Consider the following 24,271-nt stretch of genomic DNA (forward strand, 5'->3'; position numbering starts at 1 on the left):
TCATAATTTTGGACATATCGTTTGTACTCCTCAGTTGCTAGATTTGAGTCGTACTGCGACAATTGAACGGATATATGGGGAAAGAAGACGGGCCCGCTGCACTGGAAGTCATTGTAAGTGCGTAAGCGTGTACTCCAGTTGCCGTTGCGTGGCAACAGTACGGGTCACGGGTCGTGACTTCGACGGCCGTGCAACCTCCCTATATTTTGCTGGGAATTGGCACATATACTTGGCACATATAATTGGCACTTAGAATTGTTACTGAGCAGCCTGCTTTAAAAATCCTTTCCAGGCACATTGCAGTTTTCTAGCTGATATATATATTTAGGATGTTTTCAGCATTCTGCTTTGGAGCAAAATTGCTGTTGTGAGTGATGTCTGCTATGGAAACATCCGATTTTTCTTTTTTGCACAATGCTTTAATCTTCTGCATAAGATTGATTGTTGCAGTAATTCAAAATGATCTCATTGCTTAGGAATGGATTTTGGCAGGTTGAATCTCTCCCAATGCCAGTTACAAAACACATTATTTCAAAACAATTCTGATTTTACTCTTAACTCAAAGCTGTTGTTATATTATATTCTGAACCAAATGTTTTCTTCGGTTTAAACAAGCATCTGCAGTTCCTTTATACACACTTCTTAATTTTTAATATACCCTCTGGGTAGAAAAAACATTAAAATTAGGATATTTTTAAAGAGAGGAAGTCAGTTTGGTCTTTGCTTCAACAAAGAAGAAAGAATGAATGGGTACATTTTTAACAGGTTGGTAAGGGTAAATCAGGTTTATTGATTCACTAGTTCTTATAACATATTGACCAATTTCCAGGGGATGTAGAAGGCATTAGTTCCAAAACATTGTGTTATACACTATAACATAAAATCAAATTAAACTAGATATGTTTAATATGTTCAAGAAGGAACTGCAGATGCTGGAAAATCGAAGGTAGACAAAAGTGCTGGAGAAACTCAGCGGGTGCAGCAGCATCTATGGAGCGAAGGAAATAGGCAACGTTTCGGGCTGAAACCCTTCTTCAGACTGATGCAGGGTGGGGGGGGGGTGGGGGGGAAGAAGAAAGGAAGAGGAGGAGCCAGAGGGCTGAAGGAGAGCTGAGAAGGGGAGGAGACAGCAAGGGCTACCGGAAATTGGAGGTCAATGTTCAAGCTGCAGGGGTGCAGACTGCCCAAGCGGAATATGAGGTGCTGCTCCTCCAATTTCCGGTGGTGCTCATTCTGGCCGTGGAGGAGGCCCAGGACAGAAAGGTTAGATTTGGAATGGGAGGGGGAGTTGAAGTGCTGAGCCACAGGGAGATCAGGTTGGTTAATGCGGACTGAGCGGAGGTGTGCGGCGAAACGATCGCTAAGCCTACGCTTGGTCTCATCGATGTAGGTCAGCTGACATCTAGAGCAGCGGATGCAATAGATGAGGTTGGAGGAGGTGCAGGTCTGTCGCACCTGGAATGACTGCTTGGGTCCTTGAATGGAGTCGAGGGGGGAGGTAAAGCGACAAGTGTAGCATCTTCTGTGGTTGCAAAGGAAAGTGCCCGGGGAGGGGGGGGTGCGGGGGTGGGAAGGGAAGAAATGACCAGAGAGTTACGGAGGGATTGGTCTTTGCAGAAAGCAGACGGGGGGAGATGGGAAGATGAGGCGAGTGGTGAGGTCACGTTGGAGGTGGCGGAAATGACGGAGGACTATTTGTTGTATGTGGCGGCTAGTGGGTTGGAAGGTGAGGGCTAGGGGGACTCTGCCCTTGTTCCGAGTGGGGGGATGGGGAGAGAGAGCAGTGTTGCGGGGTATTGAAGAGACCCTGGTGAGAGCCTCATCTATAGTAGGGGAGGGGAACCCCCGTTCCCAGAAGAATGAGGACATTTCCGATGCCCTGGTGTGGAACACCTCATCCTGGGAGCAGATGCGGCGTAGACGGAGGAATTGGGAGTAGGGGATGGAGTCCTTACAGGAAGCAGGGTGGGAAGAAGTGTAGTCTAAATAGCCATGGGAGTCAGTGGATTTATAGTGCATGTCGGTCAGAAGTCTATCACCTGCAATGGAGATAGTGAGGTCAAGAAATGGTAGGGAAGTGTCGGAAATGGTTCAGGTGTATTTGAGTACCGGATGGAAGTTAGTGGTGAAGTTGATGAAGTCAGTGAGTTGTGTGTGGGTGCAGGAGGTAGCACCAATGTAATCGTCGATGTAGCGGAGGTAGAGGTCGGGGATGGGGCCCTGGTACGTATCGAACAAGGATTGTTCGACGAACCCTACAAAGAGGCAGGCATAGCTGGGGCCCATGTGCGTGCCTTGTATTTGGAGGAAATGGTAGGAGTTAAACGAAAAGTTATTAATCTTAAGGACCAGCTCCACTAGGCGGAGGAGAGTATCTGTAGACGGGGATTGGTTGGTTCTCTGGTTGAGGAAGAACCGGAGGGCTTTGAGACCCTCCTGATGGGGGATAGAGGTGTAGAGTGAATATGTGGTACCATTCACGTGTTTTTGCAAGAGAAATGCTTTTGACGGAATTCTTAATTCCAAGGAGGCTGTGTGACATTTTGAATAAATACTGGCTCAGGAGGACAGCATCCAGTTAGCATTTTTTGCATTGTTTGGAAATCCCATCTCCCTTCAAACTGATTATCTAATTCCCTCCTCAAAGGGCAATTGAGTTTTTTTCAATTAATTAATTATTGCAGTCAGTAATTTTAATAAATTACCTGTCCCCTATATCGATAACATAAGATTTGTGTTAATGTTTCATCATTATATTTGAAATTGGTCTTTTTTGGGAGGATGTATGATAAAATAATCTCATGGAAGCACAACGTGAAAGCATTGTAATAACTGAAGAAGCAAAATCCTTAATGGTGCTAAGAATGAGATTTCCAGAATATACAGGTTCTCCATGGACTGGCCAAACAAATGTGTTGAGAACTTTATTTGATATCAATTGAATATGCAAATCTTTGTTAAATTAATAAGCTAATGAATTTGACAAGCAACAAGTATGTTTTACAAAGAATGGTAGGAAAATCAATTCTAATCTTCAGTCATTCCAAAGCCAAGTATTAAAACTCATTGTAGCTGAGAGTGTTTATTTTGTGACGTGGAGTAGTACAATAGTACTATATCATGCAACTGGTGGTTGACCTGTTGGCCTGCTTAAACTTGTTGCTTGCCTTAAGTTCTAATGTTTTCTCAAACTCCTTTTCAGAAGCAAGATTATGCAATGAAGAACAAAAACAAAAGATGCCGGCAGCAATTGGCAGGCCAGGCTGGGAAAGCCCATGGTAAATGTTTTAGAATTAATGTTTCAGGTTGAAGAGTTTTGACAAAATGTTTTCAATTGTTAACTGTTGTTTCAGAGTGCATCTAGATCTAGATAGGCGTAGTCCATCTCGTCCAGGTGTCTTATCCACCTTCAGACCTTTCAGCTTCCCAAGCACTCTCTCCTTAGTAATAGCGGCTGCACTCACTTCTGTTCCTTGACTCTCTTGAATATCTTGTGAAGACTCAAACTTATTCAGTTAATTTGCCATTTCTTTGTTCTCCCTTAATACTTCTCCAGTGTCATTTCCTGCTGTCCAATGTCCATTCTTGCCACTCTTTTACTCTTCTACAATTATGTTTTTTAATACCACTGTATCTTTAAAAGTTATTTTAAAAGGTTCTTAGTTTCATTGAGTGAGACAGGGCCCACCAATGTGATCAAGACCAGGATCAATCAATCTTTGGATACCAGAATATGTGGGCTTAATGCCATAAGCGGTGTTAAAATATAAGATCAGTCCTAATCTTATTGAATGACATAGCAGTACAAGGTGCTGAATGGTTCAATCCTGCTTTTATTTGTTATTTTCTTATGTTGGACTCTGCAGACATTTTTGTCTTTAGACATTAGAGATACAGCGTGGAAACAGTCCCTTCGGTGCACGCCGACCAGTGATCAGCCCGTACACTAGCACTATCCTACACACTCGGGACAATTTACTATTTTGCCAAAGCCAATTAACCTACAAACCTGTACATCTTTGGAGTGTGGGAGGAAATCAGAGCACCCATTGAAAACCCAGGCGATCACAGGGAGAAAGTACAAACTCTGTACAGACAATGTACCTTGATATAAAAATTGACATCCCGATGCTCTTGCATTTTATTCTTCAGTTCTTTGAGTTGGGCCGTGCATATTTACAACCATCAAGGGAATCCATCCACTTACAATCTGTTGAGGATTGTAACATCTGCAAAGACCTTGTTGTATTACTTTTCAATAATTGCAACTGCCTCTTTTTAGCAGTAGGAAGGGCAGCACAGTGGCGCAGTGGTAGAGCTGCTACCTTACAGCACCATAGACGCGGGTTCGAGTCTGACTATGGGTGCTGTCTGTATGGAGCTTGTACGTTGTCCCTGTGACCGCGTGGGTTTCCTCCGGATGCTCTGGTTTCCTCCCACAATTCAAAGATGTGCAGGTTTGTTGGTTAATTGGCTTCTGTAAATTGTCTCTACTCTGTAGTATAGAATTAGTGTAAGGGTGATCACTGGTCGGCATGAATTTAGTTTAGGGAAAAGTTTTTCTTACGTGCTATCCAGTCAGCAGAAAGACAATACAATTACAATAGAACCATTTACAGAGCTGAGATCATAGAAAATAGGTGCAGGAGGAGGTCATTTGGCCCGAGCCAGCACCGCCATTCATTGTGATCATGGCTGATCATCCACAACCAGCAACCCGTGCCTGCCTTCTCCCCTTATCCCTTGATTTCGCAAGCCCCTGGAGCTCTCTTTTAAATTCATCCAGTGAATTGGCCTCTACTGCCTTCCGTGGCAGAGAATTCCACAAATTCACATCTCTCTCGATGAAAAAGTTTTTTCTCATCTCAGTTTTAAATGGCCTCCCCTTTAATCTTAGACTGTGGTCCCTGGTTCTGGACTCCCCCAACATTGGGACCATTTTTCCTGCATCTACCTTGACCAGTCCTTTTATAATTTTATATGTTTCTATAAGATTCCATCTCATCCTTCTAAACTCCAGTGAATACAAGCCCAGTCTTTCCATCTTCTCTACATTGCCGTACAAGCCAAGCTTCTCTACATCGGCGAGACCAAGCGCAGGCTCGGCGATCGTTTAGCTGAATACCTCCGCTCAGTCCATATTAACCTACCTTTTCGCACTTCTGTACCTTTTGACTGATGGGAGAGGGGAGAAGAGTGAGTGGCCAGAGCGCGACTTGTCTTTGATTATGCTGCTGGCCTTGCCGAGGCGGCGTGAGGTATAAATAGGATCAAACGAAGGGCGATAGACACAAAATGCTGGAGTAACTCAGCGGGACAGGCAGCATCTCTGGAGAGAACAAATGGGTGACGTTTTGGGTTGAGACCCTTCTTTAGACTGAATAGAAGGGAGGTTGATTTGTGTGTTGGTCTGGGCTGTGCCCACTATTTGTTGCAATTTTTTGCGGTCTTGGTTGGAGCTGTTCCCAAACCAAGATGTGATGCATCCTGATAAAATGCTTTCTTTGGTGCATCTGTAGAGGTTGGTGAGATTGTAGGGGACATGTCAAACATCCTAAGGATGTGCTTGGTGTGCTTTCTTGGTCGTTGCTTCAATATGGGTGAAGATCTTTAGAAGTTGGAAAGGCAAAGTGTTTTCTATGGATACTAGCGATCTATTATTATTTAATAGCGTGAGTAAAGCTGGGGCCAATGTCTGATTATCATTTTTTAATTACACGGTTAATCAATGACTTTTGTTTCTTCACATGTAACAAAATAATGAAAGTGTTCTACCGCATAAAGTTAATTTTATTTTTGATGATTTCAGTTCCTTTATTGTACAGAAGTTTTTTTCTTTGCTATAAAGTCAACCTGTGATGTGTTTCCGAATATTGATTCCTGTCAAATATAATAGAGGTCCTTTTACGTGTTTAGTGGTGAAATATTTGGAAATAGTTCTAGCTTGAAATAATTTTTGACTTTCTGAAGATAAAATTCAGTTTCTTGCTAATTTCTACTCACTCTATACTCGCGACCGTGTAGCCAGACAGTACAAACTCCATCTTCAAGTTCGCGGACGACATCACCATTGTTGGATGAATTACAGATGATAATGTGTATAGAAGGGACATTGGTCGACTGACTAATGGTACCAGCATAACAACCTTGCTCTTAATGTCAATAAGACCAAGGAACTGATTGTGGACTTTGGAAGGGGAAGGATGAGGACCCACACTGATGCAATTATAAAGAAAGCCTCTACTTCCTGAGATGTCAAAGGAGACTCTCTTGAACCTCTACAGGTGTACAGTAGAGAGCATATTGACTGTTTGCATCACAACCATGCTCAGCTACTCTAAAGCTCAGGTGCGATGAAGACTGCAAAAAGTGGTGAACATTGCCCAGTCCATCACGTGTAATGACCTCTCCACCGGATTTACAGGAGTTGCTGCCTCATACAGGCAGCCAGCATCATCAGAGACCCACACCACCCTGGCCACACCTCAATTTCACTTCTGCCATTGGGAAGAAGATATAGGAGTCTGAAAAATGCAACGTCCAGGTTTAGGAACAGCTTCCTCCTAATAGCCATCAGGCTATTAAACACTACAACCTCCAAATAAGCTCGGAACTACATAGACTTGGGGGCATTGGCTTTATCTTCTTTATTGTTATAATTATTAGTTTGTTGTTTTGTGCGTGTGCTCGTGTGTGCGCTCACTATTAACATGCTAGCAGTTTTTGCAAGAGCAGTTGCTGAGGCTCTGGGCTGCTGGAGAAGCTCAGTGTGTTTATGTTTTCAGCATCTTGACTGTACACTATCTGCTGCCCCAGCTCTTTCATTTGTTTAGAGGAGCTGTTGGTTTAAATGATAGAGAAATTATTGGGTAACCATGGGCATTAAAAGAAAACTCAATGACAACAAACTTTTTTGGATTTGGACCAAAAATGTTTTTTGGTGCAAATCCAAATATCAGGAAATGTTCAAAATAGCAGCAGTTATGACTTGACAAAAATGCTGGAGAAACTCAGCGGGTGAGGCAGCATGTATGGAGCGAAGGAATAGGTGACGGTTCGGGTCGAGACCCATCTTCAGCGAAGGAATAGGTGACGTTTCAGGTTGCGACCCTTCTTCAGGAAGGAATAGGTGATGTTTCGGGTCGAGACTCTTCTTCAGCTGCACCATAGATGCTGCCTCACACGCTGAGCTTCTCCAGCATTTTTGTCTCTTTGATTTTTCCAGCATCTGCAGTTCCTTCTTGAGCAGTTATGACTTTTTAGAAACATAGAAAATAGGTGCAGGAGTAGGCCATTCGGCCCTTCGATCCTGCACCGCCATTCAATATGATCATGGCTGATCATCCAACTCAGTATCCTGTACCTGCCTTCTCTCCATACCCCCTGATCCCTTTAGCCACAAGGGCCACATCTAACTCACTCTTAAATATAGCCAATGAACTGGCCTCAACTACTTTCTGTGGCAGAGAATTCCACAGATTCACCACTCTTTGTGTGAAAAAACATTTTCTAATCTCGGTACTAAAAGACTTCCCCATTATCCTTAAACTGTGACCCCTTGTTCTATTTTTGACTTCATAAACATGGTTGAGTAAGAAATTAATGCTTCAATTGAAATGGTGAAGAGATTTGCTGCTATCTTAAATCTATGCAAATTGGGTATTACTGTGTATTGAAAGCTTAATAGCGCTTTTAGAAATAAGACTTAAGCTTTTCTTGGGAGACTGGAGGAACATATTAATTTCAGAAAGCAGGATAGGTTATCTTTACAGGTCCTTTTCTTCTTTATCTAACAAGCTTTTTGATGCCTTCATTGCACATTTATCATCTCAACTGTATACTTAAATTGGTCTCAGATTCCAATTATGTACAGGACATGTTTATATGCAGAAAGATTGCTGTAATGCTGAACAAATGCCTTCACTGTGCTCAGAGCCTGTTCAAATCATTGACTGTGGGGTGCTATTGTTAAGCACCCTGGGGATGTGCTTTTTGGTTTAAAGCAAAAGGGTGAAACATGGATATTAGGAAGCAGAAACTTTAATTCTTAAAAAAAGGCAATAATAAAACATAATTACATAGAATACACAGAATTAGGTTACTCTGTTCAACAGAGCTAATCTAATATTTATTCACCATTTAAACCAAGCACAAATAATGGTTAAACTGAAGATAGACTCAAAATGCTGGAGTAACTCAGCGGGACATGCAGCATCTCTGGATAGAAGGAATGGGCGATGTTTTGGATCAAGACCCTTCTTCAGACTGTCAGGGGAGAGGGAAATGCAGAGATAAGGAAGTGTAAGGTGTGAAAACAAGATAGAGTGTGGAGGTCATGGAAAATGTAGAATAGATCATTGTTAGCTCGGAGAAGGTAACAACAAAGCAAACGTAGAAAAAATGTGATCGAGGGCAGTCAGACTGGTCGGAGAACTGGGAAGGGGGGAGGGATGGAGAGCAAGGTTATTTGAAGTTAGAGGTCAATTTTCATACTGCTGGGGTGTCAAACGAAATGTGAGGTGTTGTTCCTCCAAGCAAAATATGAGGTGTTTTTCCTCCAAGCAAAATATGAGGTGTTTTTCCTCCAATTTGCCCTGGGCCTCACTGTCAATGGAGGTCAGAAAGGTCAGTATGGGAATGAAAGGGGCAGTTAAAATGTTTAGCAACCAGAAGATCTGGTAGGTTTAGGTGGATTGAGTGGAGGTGTTCAGTGAAACGATTGCCGAGCCTGCGTTTGGTCTCGCTCATATATAGGAGTCCACACCTGGAACAGCAGATACAGTAGATAAGGTTGGAGGAGGTGCAAGTGAACCTCTGGCTCACCTGAAAATACTGTTAGGGTCCTTGGACGAAGTCGAGGGGCGAGGTATAGGGACAGGTGTTGCATCTCCTGTGGTTGCCGGGGAAAGTACCTGGGGAGGGGGTGGTTTGGGTGGGAAGGGACGAGTTAACCAGAGAGTTGCTTGATTGTATTCATATATGACTGGATAGAATGCAAACAAAATCTTTTCACTGTACCTCGGTACATGTGAAAATAAAGAATGCAAAACTGAACATATGGAGTTACTTTCAGCTGTGTTGTTTCAGCTCATCTTCTAGTATAGATTGCCAATAGGCCAGTCATGTCAGTCCTGACATTGTGTTAAGCCAATCCATGCTATTTTTGTATTTTCCATAGCTCCCGATCCATTTTATTTGATAAATCTTCGAGGTTATTGTCAGTCAAAAGACCATACATGAATGGTGTTTAATTTTGTTCTCAAGTACTTACCGACTTTGATCATTATGTGGATCACTTGTAATACTGCTTTAGTTATATTATCACATAACACGAGTCCATTCAATGGTAGCCTTGTGTTACTGTGACCATAAACATCAAATTTTGCTTATGTAATAAGGTTAACGTGTGACATAGTATTTCACCAAACCTCTGCAGTCCAAATTCTGTAATATTTTCTGGTTCAACAAATGTCCTAAAGGCATCCATGGTGACTGGGGAAAGTGGAATTCCTTCATAATTAAATGATCATTTTGGGTACTTTCCTGGACTGCAATTTTATTTTATGTTCCTCTTTGCTTCATTTTTTAGTGTAGTTTGTTAATGAGCATGTTTTGACATTTGTAAGCAATTGTTGTGATATACGCTTGGTGTGACTGAAAGAAGAGCAAATGGAGACAGTTATTATTTAGAGTTAAGGAGGTTGAAATAGTAGCAACTTCTTGTGGTCCAGGGATCATTTTAATAAAAGCAGCCAGACCAGAAACGTTAACTGATATAATTGGATCTTACAAAAGGAAATAAAAGCAGACAGAACATAGAACAAATGTCCAATCTAGTCACGTCAACTGGTATATTCATAGTAATGGAATCCACATTTACAGTTGGACTCCAACAAAGATACTCCAACACTCTTTAACTATCAATTACCCAGGACTTGATTGAATAAGTTAGAAGAGACTGTGATTATTCAAGAGGCCTTTGTATAATTTGTAGTATAAAGTGACATAGTGTAAACAAAAAGCAAACAATGAAACAATCACTTGTAATCAGTCTTATAACCGGACTTAATATTTCAATTATACTTAATCTTAAAAGATGGAGGAAAAATGTATGAATTGTATTTGAGTAGTCACTATATTTCTCCATCCTCCTCACTACCAGATGAACCTGCTTATGAGTTTTATTTTCTCTCTGCTTAGATTTTATAGGGTTGAGAGGAGGATGCTTCTTACTGATTCATATTGTCAGATGGAGCAATATGCTCACTGGATTGGTGGCAAATTGTTTTGCTTAAACGAACAAGCAGTCATGTAATTAAGGTGGGCTCTTAGCTGTAATTGTTACCATTACAATTCTCCACCAATGTATGCAGGGAAGATGTGCGGGTGGCTGGTGCACCTGAAAAGTAAGGAAACCTTTAATTTAGACATTAGTGTGAAGAAAGGTAATTTAAGGGGTGGAGGGGAGACAGAGAAAGGCATGTAGCTGTGTGGTAGATAAACATTTGCAAATGTTGACTGCCGACTTTAATTGCAGGTATCCTTTAAATTCCAGTGCCTGATTTAATAGGCTTATATTTAATCAGGTAGATGCCCGTCTTGATAAGATCGAAGACTATAATGAGCAGGTAGTTACCAATGAGTGAGGCTTATAGGATGGGTATTCCAGATTGTGGGGTGTCCAGTTCCTGATTATAGTTGTGCGGTCTTGGTATGGTTGGTGAAAGACAGACTGCTGCTGAGTATTCTAATAGAGGTGAACAGACCAACAGCAATCAGTTGTCATCAAGGATGGAAATATTCTGCTTTTTCTGTATCATAAATCAATGATACTTGCATTCTGTTGTCATCTTTTCTGGAAATTTGGGAAACCCAGTTATGAATGATTAAAAATAGAATGATTATTAAAATAAATGTATGAAATATATTATTTAAAGTTTAATCTCTTTATCAGGAGATTTTTGATCAACCATCTCTTGTTTTAAAAATGAAACTAGTAGGTGTTACGGTGGGTGGCATTATCATAAGGTCAGAAGTGAAAGGAGCAGAATTTGGTCATTCGGCCCATCAAGTCTACTGCACCATTCAATCATGGCTGATCTGTCTCTCCCTCCTAACCCCATTCTCCTGCCTTCTCCCCATAACCCTTGGCACTCTTACTAATCAAGAATCTATCTATCTCAGCCTTAAAAGTATCCGTTGAATTATATTTCCATATCTTTTTTTGATTTAATCCATGACATCTACTGCTTGAGAGTTAGGATACTTGTCATTGTCATTAAAAAAAATTATATTATGATATATTTAAAGTCATAGTTGAGAAGGATAATTTAATGAATATGTACTTTAGGCATGACCATTGGTTTGCACTTTGGAAACTTGGTCAGTCTTCTTTACCAAGGATTCACAAGCAAGAATTTTTGAGAAATGCTCTCTGGCAAAACTGTACATGAAGAGCTTGTGTCCTTAAGATTGTCCCTGTGCTATGCCTGATTTATTAGATGAAGCTATTTTCCCTATTTTGAAAAATATTCTTCAATATTGGAACAATATTTATAAATGGAATTGTAACTAGTGCCTATAATTTTGCCATCTCAGCCAAGCCAGTTTGTTTGAAATCATGCTTATTGCTGTATCTTTCTCCTCGGTGCTGCTTTAAGTAAGGACCCCAGTCCGGAGTTGGCTTGGAAGATCTGACGATTTTCTGTGAAAAGGAAAATAGTTCTTTAATTTCTATTTGATTTAAACTCACCATAAATGCACAGAAAATTGCGGGCCAGTGATGGAGCATCGCGGGCCAGAACCTCGCGGCTGATACCTTGTGAGTTGGAGGTGGAGCCTCGCATGTCGGAGCCCGTGACAGAGGTGGAGCCTCGCGGATCGCCAAAACCCGCGGCCATCTTTCCTGGAGCCTGTGCCCTGGGTCGGCGCCACGGAGGCATCCGGGGAGGGCCGGGCAGCATTAATGGAGTGGTTGGTGCGGCTATCAATGATGGCGCCAACCGACGGTCGAGGATTGACATGCGAAAGTGAGGACGCCGTTGCTGAGGGAAGGAACAAAGAAGGACCCGGTGCAGGGGGACTGCCGTGAGGGAGGGGGAAGAGCAACAGTGGAGTGGCGGCTCCACCATGTGGGAGTGGGAAGAACAATGGACAATGGAGGACTCGGCTGTGGGGGGGACTGCTGTGAGGGAGGGGAGAGTTCAATGGAGGACCCGGCGTTGGGAGACCACTGTGAGGAGGGGGGAGAACAAAGGGGGACCTGGCACACGGGGAATTTGTAACTCTGTAAGTGCCCTTTATGGGCGACTAGAATAAAGGAAGATCTTATTAAAACATATATGATTCTAAGGGGCATGACAGGATAAGGAATCTTGTATATCTCTCGTTTCCCTTTTCCCTAACTTCCCATCTATCACTTCTTGAAGAGGGTACTGAATCTCTAAAAGCCCCTACCCCAGAAGGTTGTGGAGGCAAGAGCATTGGAAGTGTTTAAGATAGAGGTAGATTTTGAAAACACAGGCAATTGAGAGAAATAGAAGAGGAGTTGAGGTATGATTATTAAAATGATGGGGCACACTTTTTTGTGTGCTTCTGTTCTAAGGCACAATGTTAGAGCTGAATAATAAGATAAACTAGACCAGGTGAGGAACCTTGGGCCTGTCCCCCAGGGCCATATCCACCACTGACTCATAGCCCCCAACTGTGCAGGCGCGGCTGAAAGATTCCCGTTGTGACGCTAGAGATCCCCGTTGTGACGCGAGTCACGGCAACCCTTCCCCAACTACACAGGCGCGGCCGGCAAGTGGGAGCGCGACTCAAACATTTTTAAAGTTGAAAATGGCAATAACTTGTAAAAAATAAGATCAATGTGAACGCATCTCAATCTCTTCAGTCCCCTATTCCCCTCCTCCATTATCCCCTCTCTCCCCACCCTCCAATATCCCTCCTCTGCTTCCTCCCCTCACCCCCTCCCTCCCATTGTCCCTCTTCCCCCTCCCCTCCTCAATTACCTCGCCATCCCTCTTCCTACCCGATCCTCCTCCATTCCCCTTCATCCCCCAGCATTCCCTACCCATCCTCTTCACCCTCCTTCTTCTTTCCCCTCTTCTCCTCCCCTCTCCCACACAGTCCCTCACCTGTCCCTCCCTCTCCTTTCCCCTACCCTGTCACTCCCTCCCTCCATAACCCCTCTTCCCTCCCTGCCTCCTCCACCCCCTACACCTCATCTCCCCCTATCCCACCCCCACTCTCCCTCCTCATCTCTCCCACTGCCCTTCTCTCCCTCTATCCTCCACTCCCTACCTCATCCCTCTATCCCCCCTCTTCCCCCACTCTCCCACCTCGCCTCCCACACTTTCCCCTCCCTCTCCCTCCCTACCCCATCCTCTCCCTTTATCCCCCTGCCTCACTACTCACCTCCCCCTATCCCACAACGAAAATGTCTTAAAAAAAAAAAAAAACGAGCGCTCCCCCTCCACAACTCTCATCCCCCCCCCCCCCCCCCCCACACACAATGAAAATCATATTTTTTTTTAAGTGAAATTCTCAATGAAATTTGCATTTTTTCCTTTAAAATAACCTAAACACAATGTTAGCTGTTAATGAAAACGGAAGAATAGTAAGATTAAACGAGAACTTACCAGTTTGAAGTTTGATCTGTATTTTATGAGGAGTTACGATGAGGGATTACGTGAAGAACCCCGCCACGACGCATGCGTGTCATTCTTCAAAGCAGCGGTGTGAAATCACAGATAACTGTAATGGCTAAACATAGTAAGATTAGAGAAGAGATACCAGTTAAGTATATGATCAAGGGTGGGAGCGGAGGGCACGTAATCCCTCATCGTAACTCCTCATAAAATACAGATCAAACTTCAAACTGGTAAGTTCTGGTTTAATCTTACTATTTTACTTCGGAGTCACGTGAGTGACTACGTGAAGATTTTAAAGCTCTGATTTCATGCCGTGGAAACGAGTCCATGCATCACGTCTGCCTTGATGACTGTAGGAGGAATTGTGTTAACATAATTTGGACATGAATTCGACATTGAAATCATAAAATTTATTAACACAAATTTATAACCCCTTTTTATGGGTTTAAATTAATTTACAGAACTTAAAATTGTTTCTGCAAACGTTCCAGGTTTCATTACTGGTTTATTGTAAAATAATTGGAATGTTTTTCCCCCCCCAGACCATCCTGCTGCCTTGAGGATTTGGTCCATTGGTACATCCAACTGTATCGCTGCCGATGTAGCTGCAGCCCTGGTGGAATGAGATTTAAAATATTAATATCCACCCCAGCCTGTGTTAGCACTTGTTTCAGCCATCTTGAGATGGTCTGGACCGTCACTCTTTTGTGTGGTTGCTAGGGGCTGACCAAAAAGTGGCTGACCAAAAAGTGCCTTCTCATTGCCTCTTAGGATTTTCGTTTTCTCCATGTATAACGACAGATGTCTTACTATACATAGACGGTCATCTGTTGGGTATGACCTAAATTGTATATTGAGGCCTGCTGATCCCTGTCTGTTCTGCTTACTAACATAGATATGAAACGTAATATTTTCTGTTGAGGAAGTCATGTTGTCCAGTCTTAGTTTATGCAGTGACTGTACCCTTTGTGCCGTGACCAATGCCATTAGCATGACTGTTTTTAATGCCAGTCTGTGGAGGGACAGAGCTGTTGCTGGAGACCAATTCCTGAGCATCTTCAGGATAATAATTACATCCCATATTTGGGAGTACCTGGTTCTTGGGGGATTAGTATTAAAATTCCCCTCATAAGTTTTGTTACCAATGGGTGAGTCCCAACAGAGTAACGCTCTGCCCCCTGTCATAGGTAAATCGATAGGGCACTTCTGGCGCAGTTGATGGCACTGTAACTGAGCCCCTCATCATAGTGGAGGCCTGCCAGATATTCCAGAACAGACGGGATGTTCATGTCTCTGTAGGTGATGTTGTTTTTATGGCAGTGCATCGCCCACTTCCTGATATAGACCAGATACTGTTTTTTTTTTGGTTGACTGTCTTTGGGCCGCCGAGATCATGTTCACTGTTCGGTCCGTCAGTCCCAGTTGTAGTAGAGGTGTTTTTATAACTCTACAATTAATAAGTTCAAATGTTTATGGCATGGGTGGCTATCCCTTGTTACGGGATGTAGCAATAAATCTGGTCTATGTGGGATGGTGATACATGGTTCTAATACCATGTTTAATACCACTGGGAACCATGGTTGAGTAGGCCAATCGGGTACTACCAATACCAGACGCAGAGTCTTGTTGTATTTTCCTTAATACCCGATTGATGAGGCAGAAAGGAGGGAATGCGTAAATAAACAATCCCCCCCCCCCCCCAATGCAGCGAAAATGCATCTGTTGCCGCTGCCCCAGGGTCTGGTTCCCATGAAACATAATTTGATAACTGGTGGTTAAGTCTGGATGCGAATAGATCGATATCTGGTGTTCCATATTTTGCTGTAATATCAGCAAATACTTTTTTATTCAACATCCATTCGGTGTTTTTATTAAATTTGCGTGACCTGGTGTCTGCCACTAAATTTAGTCTTCCTGGTAGGTAAGTGGCTGATATCCAAATATCTCTCTGGATACACCATTGCCAAATTGTATTAGCCAGATTGTCACATGATGTCGATTTGTTTCCACCCATGTGGTTAATGTATGCTACCATGGTGGTATTGTCTATCTGTAGTCTAACATGCTGGTGATATGACCCAGTACAATATGACTTTAGACCATGTAATGCACCCAACATTTCCAGGTAGTTTATGCCCAGTGTGAGTAATAATGATGCCTCCTGAGCAGTCCATCTACCTCCACAGCTGGTGATGGTATTGGTGGCTCCCCACCCAAGTGCACTGGCATCAGTTTGTAGTACCATGGAAGGGTTACTGACAATGATTGGATTGGAACAAAGCCAGATGTTATCTATCCACCATTTTAGTTCCATTTTAGCTTGATTGGTAGTTTCATAGGTCTGTCAAAGTGACCTGCATTAATTTAGAGTGCTTGTATTTTTGCTCTCTGTAAGTTTAGGTAATGTAGAGGTCCAAATTGTGTGGCTGGAAAGGCAGCCACCATTTTGCCAATTACTTTTGCTACCAATCTGATGGATGGTTTGCTGATGTCAATGAGGTTATTGCAAGCCTCTATTAAATCTCTAGCCTTTCCCTTAGGCGGAGTCACCGACATGTGAACTGAGTCAATGGTGAAACCTCAAATAGTCCATAGTAGTGGAAGGCGTTAGTTTAGATTTAACTGGATGGATAATAAATCCCAGTTTTCCAAATAACTGTTTTGTGGCTGTTACAGTTTGTTTGGCGAATTCCAAAGTTTTGCCCACAATGAGTATGTCATCTAAATATGCCATGACCATGTGTTTACGTTTCCGTAGAGACGCTAGGACTGGTTTCAAAATTTTTGTGAACAGCCTGGGGCTGATGATAACCCATTTGGCAGTGCTTTATACTGCCAGAGTTGTCCCATCCAGTTGAATGTGGTCACCTCGTATAGGCACTGAATAGTATGCATCTTTTAAATCGATGCTGGCCATGAAGTAACCTTTGGAAATTAATTGTTTAGCAGTAACAAAGGTATCCATTTTGTCAGATCTATGATGATGCGACAACCACCATCTTTTTTGTTTTTGATAAATATATTGGACACGAATTCTAATGGTTCGTGTTGAGTTTTCTCAATTACACCTTTTATGTAAAGCTGCTCCAGTTCAGCTTGCGCTTTTGATTTTTCTTTATCAGAAGGCACGAACATTCAGTTCAGTATATGTTGAACTGGAGGGCTGTACTTGTGTATAAACTCTATTGTATATCCCTGGATACTGCTTAAGATGTAAGTATCGGTTGTTAACATGCTCCAAGCCTTCAGAAAAGAGTGTAATCTCCACCCAACCTCCATGCTCCCTGTATTTTGTAGGGAACCAGACCCACCTACCTCCATAGTTACCAGTGGCAGGTTTACTTCTTTTTGTAGGTTCTTCGCTGCTGTTGTTGCGCTGGTGTCTGGATTTTCGGTTTGGTTGACGTTGGAGGTCCCCGCATCTTCCAAGAAGGCCGGCCTGGGCCATGGCCTAAAAAAGACTCATGTTTTGAGTACCGGGCCTTCGAGCTTTCACCAGTTCTGCTCGTGGGTGCGTAGGGTGCTGTCTTTGGCTGTAGTGGGTTCCAGTAGGTTCTCTTGTTCCTGCACCCCTTGCACACTTGTCTTTCCTTCTGCGGACCCCTCTTCCAGGTCAGCCCAGAACTGACCCGCAGTGCTCCCCTCTGATGAGGTAGAAGCACTGTGCAGCCCTTCAAGAGGTACTGCTGTGGGTTTATCATAGGGCCCACAGTGACCCGACTCCATCTCCCGGAGTCTGTCACGTTGGAGCAAATGCTCCAACACACCGCTCCATCCGGCTCCAGCGCTCTCGGGCGCTGGCCGCCCGCGGTTGTTCAAAGTCGGACTCCTCTGAGTCCACGACCTTGTTTGTTTTTGTGTCTAGCCTTACTGCCCGGCCGCGTGGATCTGGCCGGTGCGGAGGCGACATCGGGCACAGCTGATCCCACTATCGGTGATCCGAGTGCTGCTGGCTGCCCGCTGCTCCGCGGTCCTCCCTCACCAGCTTTGTCCTTACTGCCCTTCCGTGGAGTGGATCTGGCCGGTGCGGAGGCGACATCGGGCACAGCTGATCCCATCTAGCCCACCAGCTTTGTCGCAGCCCGTTGGTTTCTCCACCTGTAATCAGCATGGTAAAAACACAAAAAGACCGCAGCTCTTACCTGCAGGTCCAAGTTAAAATTGTCGCTACGGGGGAACGTCGTTCCACACCGCCTCCTGCCGTTTTCGACTTGTCAAAAGTCGACGGCCCCATTCTGAATAGTCTCCCGCCCGGCCGTGGTGTTCTGGCCGGCGCGGGACCAAAAGTCGGCACAGCTGATCCCTTACGGGGCTTGTGCCTTCAGCTGCTGCTGGCTCCCGCAACTTCACGGTTCTCCCCAGCCAGCTTCACTCGCAGCACTTGTGGACACTATTTTGTTCAGCTTCTCCCCCTGTGAAAAAACAGCGCGGGGAACAAAACTACCGCAGAGTAAATTTCTTACCTGCAGGTCGCGGTTTCAAACTTACCGCTGCGGGGGAACGCTCCACCCCGCCTGTCGTTTCGCAAGCGTGAAGTGATATGACACGCATGCGTCGTGGCGGGGTTCTTCACGTAGTCACTCACGTGACTCCGAAGTAAAATTTGATTAAAACTGAGTTTTTTTTAAATCACAATTTTTTTTTGTGCAAGTGAGATTTGGGATCCCATTGTGACGTCGAACGCGGCTGACGGGCAGGGCAAGTGGAAAAGTGGTTTTGTAAAGTGGTTTTGTAAAGTTTAAAATATCAATAACTTGTAAATAACACCATCAATCTGAACAATACTTGTTTCATTTACATCACAGGACAATGGTGAGTAAGGTGGGCCAATAAGTGTAGCTCTATCGTGTACAGTTTTGGCGGTATTCAGGGACACACACACTCACATGCATATGGACAAATAAGATGAGAGTTTTTGTAATATTCTAGATTAAGTGGGACCCGTTGGGTCCCAGTCACACGGGAGGCCTGGTCCCCCAACGCAACCCATTTCCCAATGCAATATTCCACCATGGTGTGGGAGAGGGGGGAGGTGGTGGTGTGGGGGGAGGGGTGTTGTGGTGGGGAGGGGGGTGGTGTGTGTGATGGCGGGTGGGGTGTGTGGGGGAAGGGGGGTGTGGGGAGGGGGAGGGGTGGTTGTGGGGAAGGGGTGGTTGTGGGGGAGGGGTGTGGGGGAGGGGAGGTGTGGGGGAGAGGGAACCTTCAAAGCCTTCATAACTTTTGTACTATTTCACCGATCGGAACAAAACTTATTTGACTTGCAGCAGGGGAGAATGGCGAGTAAGGTGGCGAAAAATCGTAGCGCTATGGGGGATCGTTTTTGCGTATATTTAATTACAACGCAGACAGGAAGTTGTCAAGATGAGAGTTTTAGTAATATACTAGACCAAGTGCAGACCCGTTGGGTCTGTTTCCCCAACGGCGTTTGCGTGGGGGGGGGGGGGGGCGGAGGCATCACACTCACATTAACCACCCCCCAAACACACAGGTGGGGGGAGGGGGGGGGGGTGAGAAGAGGGGAGGGAGGGGAGAGGAGGAGGAGGAAATGGGACAGATTTGGGAGGGAAAGGAGAGCGGGGTAGGGGGTGAGAGAGGGGGGTGAGAGAGGGGGATGGGGAGAGAGATGTGGGTGAGGGGGGGGGGATTGGGGAGGGAGGGGAGGAGGGAGGGAAGGGGAGAGGGGTGGGTGGAGAGAGGGGAAAGAGTGGGGAGGGAGAGGGGAGGGGGAAGGGGGGGGAGAGAAGTGAAGTGGAAGAGGGATGGGGAGGGGAGAGAGATGTGGGGGGGAGGGATGGGGACGGAGAGGAGGAGGGAGGGGTAAGAGTGTGGAGGGAGGGGGAGAGAGGTGGGGGGAGAGGGGGGAAAGTGGGGAGGGATAGTGGGAGGGGGAGAGGTGGAAGAGGGGAGGGTGGGGGAGAGAGAGGGGTGGGGGAGGGAAAGGGGTGGAGTGAGGGAGAGAAGTGGAAGAGTGGGGAGGGAGGGGTAGGGGGAGTGGTGGAAGAGGGACAGGGGGGAAGGGGGCAGGGGGAGGGAGGGAAGGGGATAGGGTAGAGAGTGAAGGGGAGTGGGGGAGAGAGGGACGGGTAGGAGAGGGAGAGGGGTGAGAAGAGGGATGAGAAGAGGGAGAGGGGTGAGAAGAGGGAGACTTAGAAACAGAAATCAGGTGCAGGAGTAGGCCATTCGGCCCTTCGAGCCTGCACCTCCAGTCAATATGATCATGGCTGATCATCCAACTCAGTATCCTGTACCTGCCTTCTCTCCACACCCCCTGATCCCTTTAGCCACAAGGGCCACATCTAACTCCCTCTTAAATATAGCCAATGAACAGGCCTCAACTACCTTCTGTGGCAGTGAATTCCAGAGATTCACCACTCTCTGTGTGTAAAATGTTTTTCTCATCTCGGTCCTAGAAGATTTCCCCCTTATCCTTAAACTGTGACCCCTTGTTCTGGACTTCCCCAACATCGGTTTCTATAAGATCCCCCTTCAATCTTCTAAAATCTAGCGAGTACAAGCCGAGTCTATCCAGTCTTTCTTCATATGAAAGTCCTGACATCTCAGGAATCAGTCTGGTGAACCTTCTCTGTACTCCCTCTATGGCAAGAATGTCTTTGAGCATTGGGCATTGTGACATCACACAATGGAACGTTCACCATGGGCTGGGGCTCATGCAAAGGCATATGTAAATGGATCCATTCCGATTGGACATATGTGAACATTGGGCATTGTGACATCACACGATGGAACGAATCAAAAGGAAGAAAGGCAGCCGGCAGCCGGACGGACGGACGGCAGGCAGCAGCCACAGACTTTTATATAATAATTAGACCAAGTGCAGACCCGTTGGGTCTGTTTCCCTAACGGCTTTTGCGGGGGTGGGGGGGGGGCTGCGGCATCACACTCACATTAACCACCCCCCAAACACACAGGTGGGGGGAGGTGAGAAGAGGGGAGGGAGGGGAGAGGAGGAGGAGGAAACGGGACAGATTTGGGAGGGAAAGGAGAGCGGGGTAGGAGGTGAGAGAGGGGGATGGGGAGAGAGACGTGGGGGAGGGGGGAATGGGGAGGGAGGGGAGGATGGAGGGAGGGGGAGAGGGGTGGGGGGAGAGAGGGGAAGGAGAGGGGAAGGAGTGGGGAGAGGAGGGGGAAGGGGGGAGAGAACAGGAAGAGTGGGGAGGGAGGAGGAGAGGGGTAGGGGGAGTGATGGAAGAGGGACAGAGGGGTAGGGGGAAGGGGGCGGTGCCAGTGAATTCTGTGCCAGTGAATTCCAGAGATTCACCACTCTGTGTGAAAAATGTTTTTCTCATCTCGGTGTGACCCCTTGTTCTGGACTTCCCCAACATCTGGAACAATCTTCCTGCATCTAGCCTGTCCAACCGCTTAAGAATTTTGTAAGTCTATAAAATACCCCCTCAATCTTCTAAAATCTAGCGAGTACAAGCTGAGTCTATCCAGTCTTTATTCATATGAAAGTCCTGACATCCCAGCAATCAGTCTGGTGAACCTTCTCTGTACTCCCACTATGGCAAGAATGTCTTTGAGCATTGGGCATTGTGACATCACACAATGGAATGTTCACCAGGGGCTGGTGCTCCTGCAAAGGCATATGTAAATGAATCCATTCCGATTGGACATCTGTGAGCATCGGGCATTGTGACATCACACGTTGGAACGTTCACCAGGGGCTGGGGCTGGTGCTGCTTCTATGGGTGAGAAGCCAGTTTATTTTTGAAATATTGGGGGGGGAGGGAAGGATTTGATTAAAAACGTGTACTTAAACACGACGAAATGTAATGAGGAGCGGATACTTAGAAAGAAAAGTGAAATCTCTACCGAAATGGAAAAGATGTCGGCGATTCTGCGTCTGGTTTCGGAGTTGCAGTGAATCAAAGGAAGAAATGCAGCCGGCCGCCGTACATGTAAATGGATCCATTCCGATTGGACATCTGCGAGTATTGGGCATTGTGACATCACACGATGGAACGAATCAAAAGGAAGAAAGGCAGCCGGACGGACGGCAGGCGACAGGCACACAGTTTTATATATTAACTAGATCAAGTGCAGACCCGTTGGGTCTGTTTCCCCAACGGCGTTTGCGGGTGGGGTGGGGGGGGGCTGCGGAAACACACTCACATTAACCACACCCCAAACACACAGGTGGGGGGAGGGGTGAGAAGAGGGGAAGGAGGGGAGAGGAGGAGGAGGAGGAGGAAAAGGGGCAGATTTGGGAGGGAAAGGAGAGCGGAGTAGGGGGTGAGAGATGGGGATGGGGAGAGAGATGTGTGGAAGGGGAGGGATAGGGAGGGAGGGGTGGAGGGAGGGAGGGGGAGAGGTGTGGGGTGAGAGGGTAAAAAGAGTGGGGAGGGAGTGTGGAGGGGGAAGGGGGAGAGAAGTGGAAGCGTGGGGTGGGAGGGGTAGGGGGAGTGGTGGAAGAGGAACAGAGGGATAGGGGATGGGGGCGGGGGAGATGGAAGGGGGTGGGGTAGAGAGTGAACGGGGTGGGGGAGAGAGGGATGGGTGGGAGAGGGAGAGGGGTGAGGAGAGGGAAACATAGAAACATAAGATTCTATAAGATCACCCCTCAATCTTCTAAATTCTAGCGAGTACAAGCCGAGGGGTGAGGAGAGGGAAACATAGAAACATAAGATTCTATAAGATCACCCCTCAATCTTCTAAATTCTAGCGAGTACAAGCCGAGTCTATCCAGTCTTTCTTCATATGAAAGTCCTGACATCCCAGGAACCAGTCTGGTGAACCTTCTCTGTGCTCCCTCTATGGCAAAAATGTCTTTGGGCATTGGGCATTGTGACATCACACGATGACACGGTCACCAGGGGCTGGGGCTTGTGCAAAGGCATATGTAAATGGATCCATCCCGATTGGACATCTGTGAGCATTGGGCATTGTGACATCACACGATGGAAACGAATCAAAAGGCAGAAAGGCAGCCGGACTGCAGGCACACAGTTTTAATAGATAGATAGATAGATAGATAGATAGATAGATAGATAGATAGATAGATAGATAGATAGATAGATAGATAGATAGATAGATAGATAGATAGATAGATAGATAGATAGATAGATAGATAGATAGATAGATAGATAGATAGATAGATAGATAGATAGATAGATAGATAGATAGATAGATAGATAGATAGATAGATAGATAGATAGATAGATAGATAGATAGATAGATAGATAGATAGATAGATAGATAGATAGATAGATAGATAGATAGATAGATAGATAGATAGATAGATAGATAGATAGATAGATAGATAGATAGATAGATAGATAGATAGATAGATAGATAGATAGATAGATAGATAGATAGATAGATAGATAGATAGATAGATAGATAGATAGATAGATAGATAGATAGATAGATAGATAGATAGATAGATAGATAGATAGATAGATAGATAGATAGATAGATAGATAGATAGATAGATAGATAGATAGATAGATAGATAGATAGATAGATAGATAGATAGATAGATAGATAGATAGATAGATAGATAGATAGATAGATAGATAGATAGATAGATAGATAGATAGATAGATAGATAGATAGATAGATAGATAGATAGATAGATAGATAGATAGATAGATAGATAGATAGATAGATAGATAGATAGATAGATAGATAGATAGATAGATAGATAGATAGATAGATAGATAGATAGATAGATAGATAGATAGATAGATAGATAGATAGATAGATAGATAGATAGATAGATAGATAGATAGATAGATAGATAGATAGATAGATAGATAGATAGATAGATAGATAGATAGATAGATAGATAGATAGATAGATAGATAGATAGATAGATAGATAGATAGATAGATAGATAGATAGATAGATAGATAGATAGATAGATAGATAGATAGATAGATAGATAGATAGATAGATAGATAGATAGATAGATAGATAGATAGATAGATAGATAGATAGATAGATAGATAGATAGATAGATAGATAGATAGATAGATAGATAGATAGATAGATAGATAGATAGATAGATAGATAGATAGATAGATAGATAGATAGATAGATAGATAGATAGATAGATAGATAGATAGATAGATAGATAGATAGATAGATAGATAGATAGATAGATAGATAGATAGATAGATAGATAGATAGATAGATAGATAGATAGATAGATAGATAGATAGATAGATAGATAGATAGATAGATAGATAGATAGATAGATAGATAGATAGATAGATAGATAGATAGATAGATAGATAGATAGATAGATAGATAGATAGATAGATAGATAGATAGATAGATAGATAGATAGATAGATAGATAGATAGATAGATAGATAGATAGATAGATAGATAGATAGATAGATAGATAGATAGATAGATAGATAGATAGATAGATAGATAGATAGATAGATAGATAGATAGATAGATAGATAGATAGATAGATAGATAGATAGATAGATAGATAGATAGATAGATAGATAGATAGATAGATAGATAGATAGATAGATAGATAGATAGATAGATAGATAGATAGATAGATAGATAGATAGATAGATAGATAGATAGATAGATAGATAGATAGATAGATAGATAGATAGATAGATAGATAGATAG

At 44.2% G+C, this 24,271-nt stretch overlaps 1 protein-coding gene across 1 annotated transcript in view; it reads right to left on the minus strand.

Moving 5' to 3' along the window:
- Positions 1-9,724: 9,724 nt before the first annotated feature.
- LOC116979245 (sodium- and chloride-dependent neutral and basic amino acid transporter B(0+)-like) overlaps positions 9,725-24,271 on the minus strand; it is a 46,603-nt gene continuing 32,056 nt past the window's right edge. Inside the window, exon 14 of the mRNA XM_033030845.1 lies at positions 9,725-11,704. Within this exon, the coding sequence (XP_032886736.1) occupies positions 11,579-11,704 (126 nt within the window). The 3' untranslated portion in view covers positions 9,725-11,578. The remainder of the gene's footprint in view (positions 11,705-24,271) is intronic.

Source organism: Amblyraja radiata, chromosome 12 (genome assembly GCF_010909765.2).
Source record: "Amblyraja radiata isolate CabotCenter1 chromosome 12, sAmbRad1.1.pri, whole genome shotgun sequence".
Taxonomy (NCBI): Eukaryota; Metazoa; Chordata; class Chondrichthyes; order Rajiformes; family Rajidae; genus Amblyraja; species Amblyraja radiata.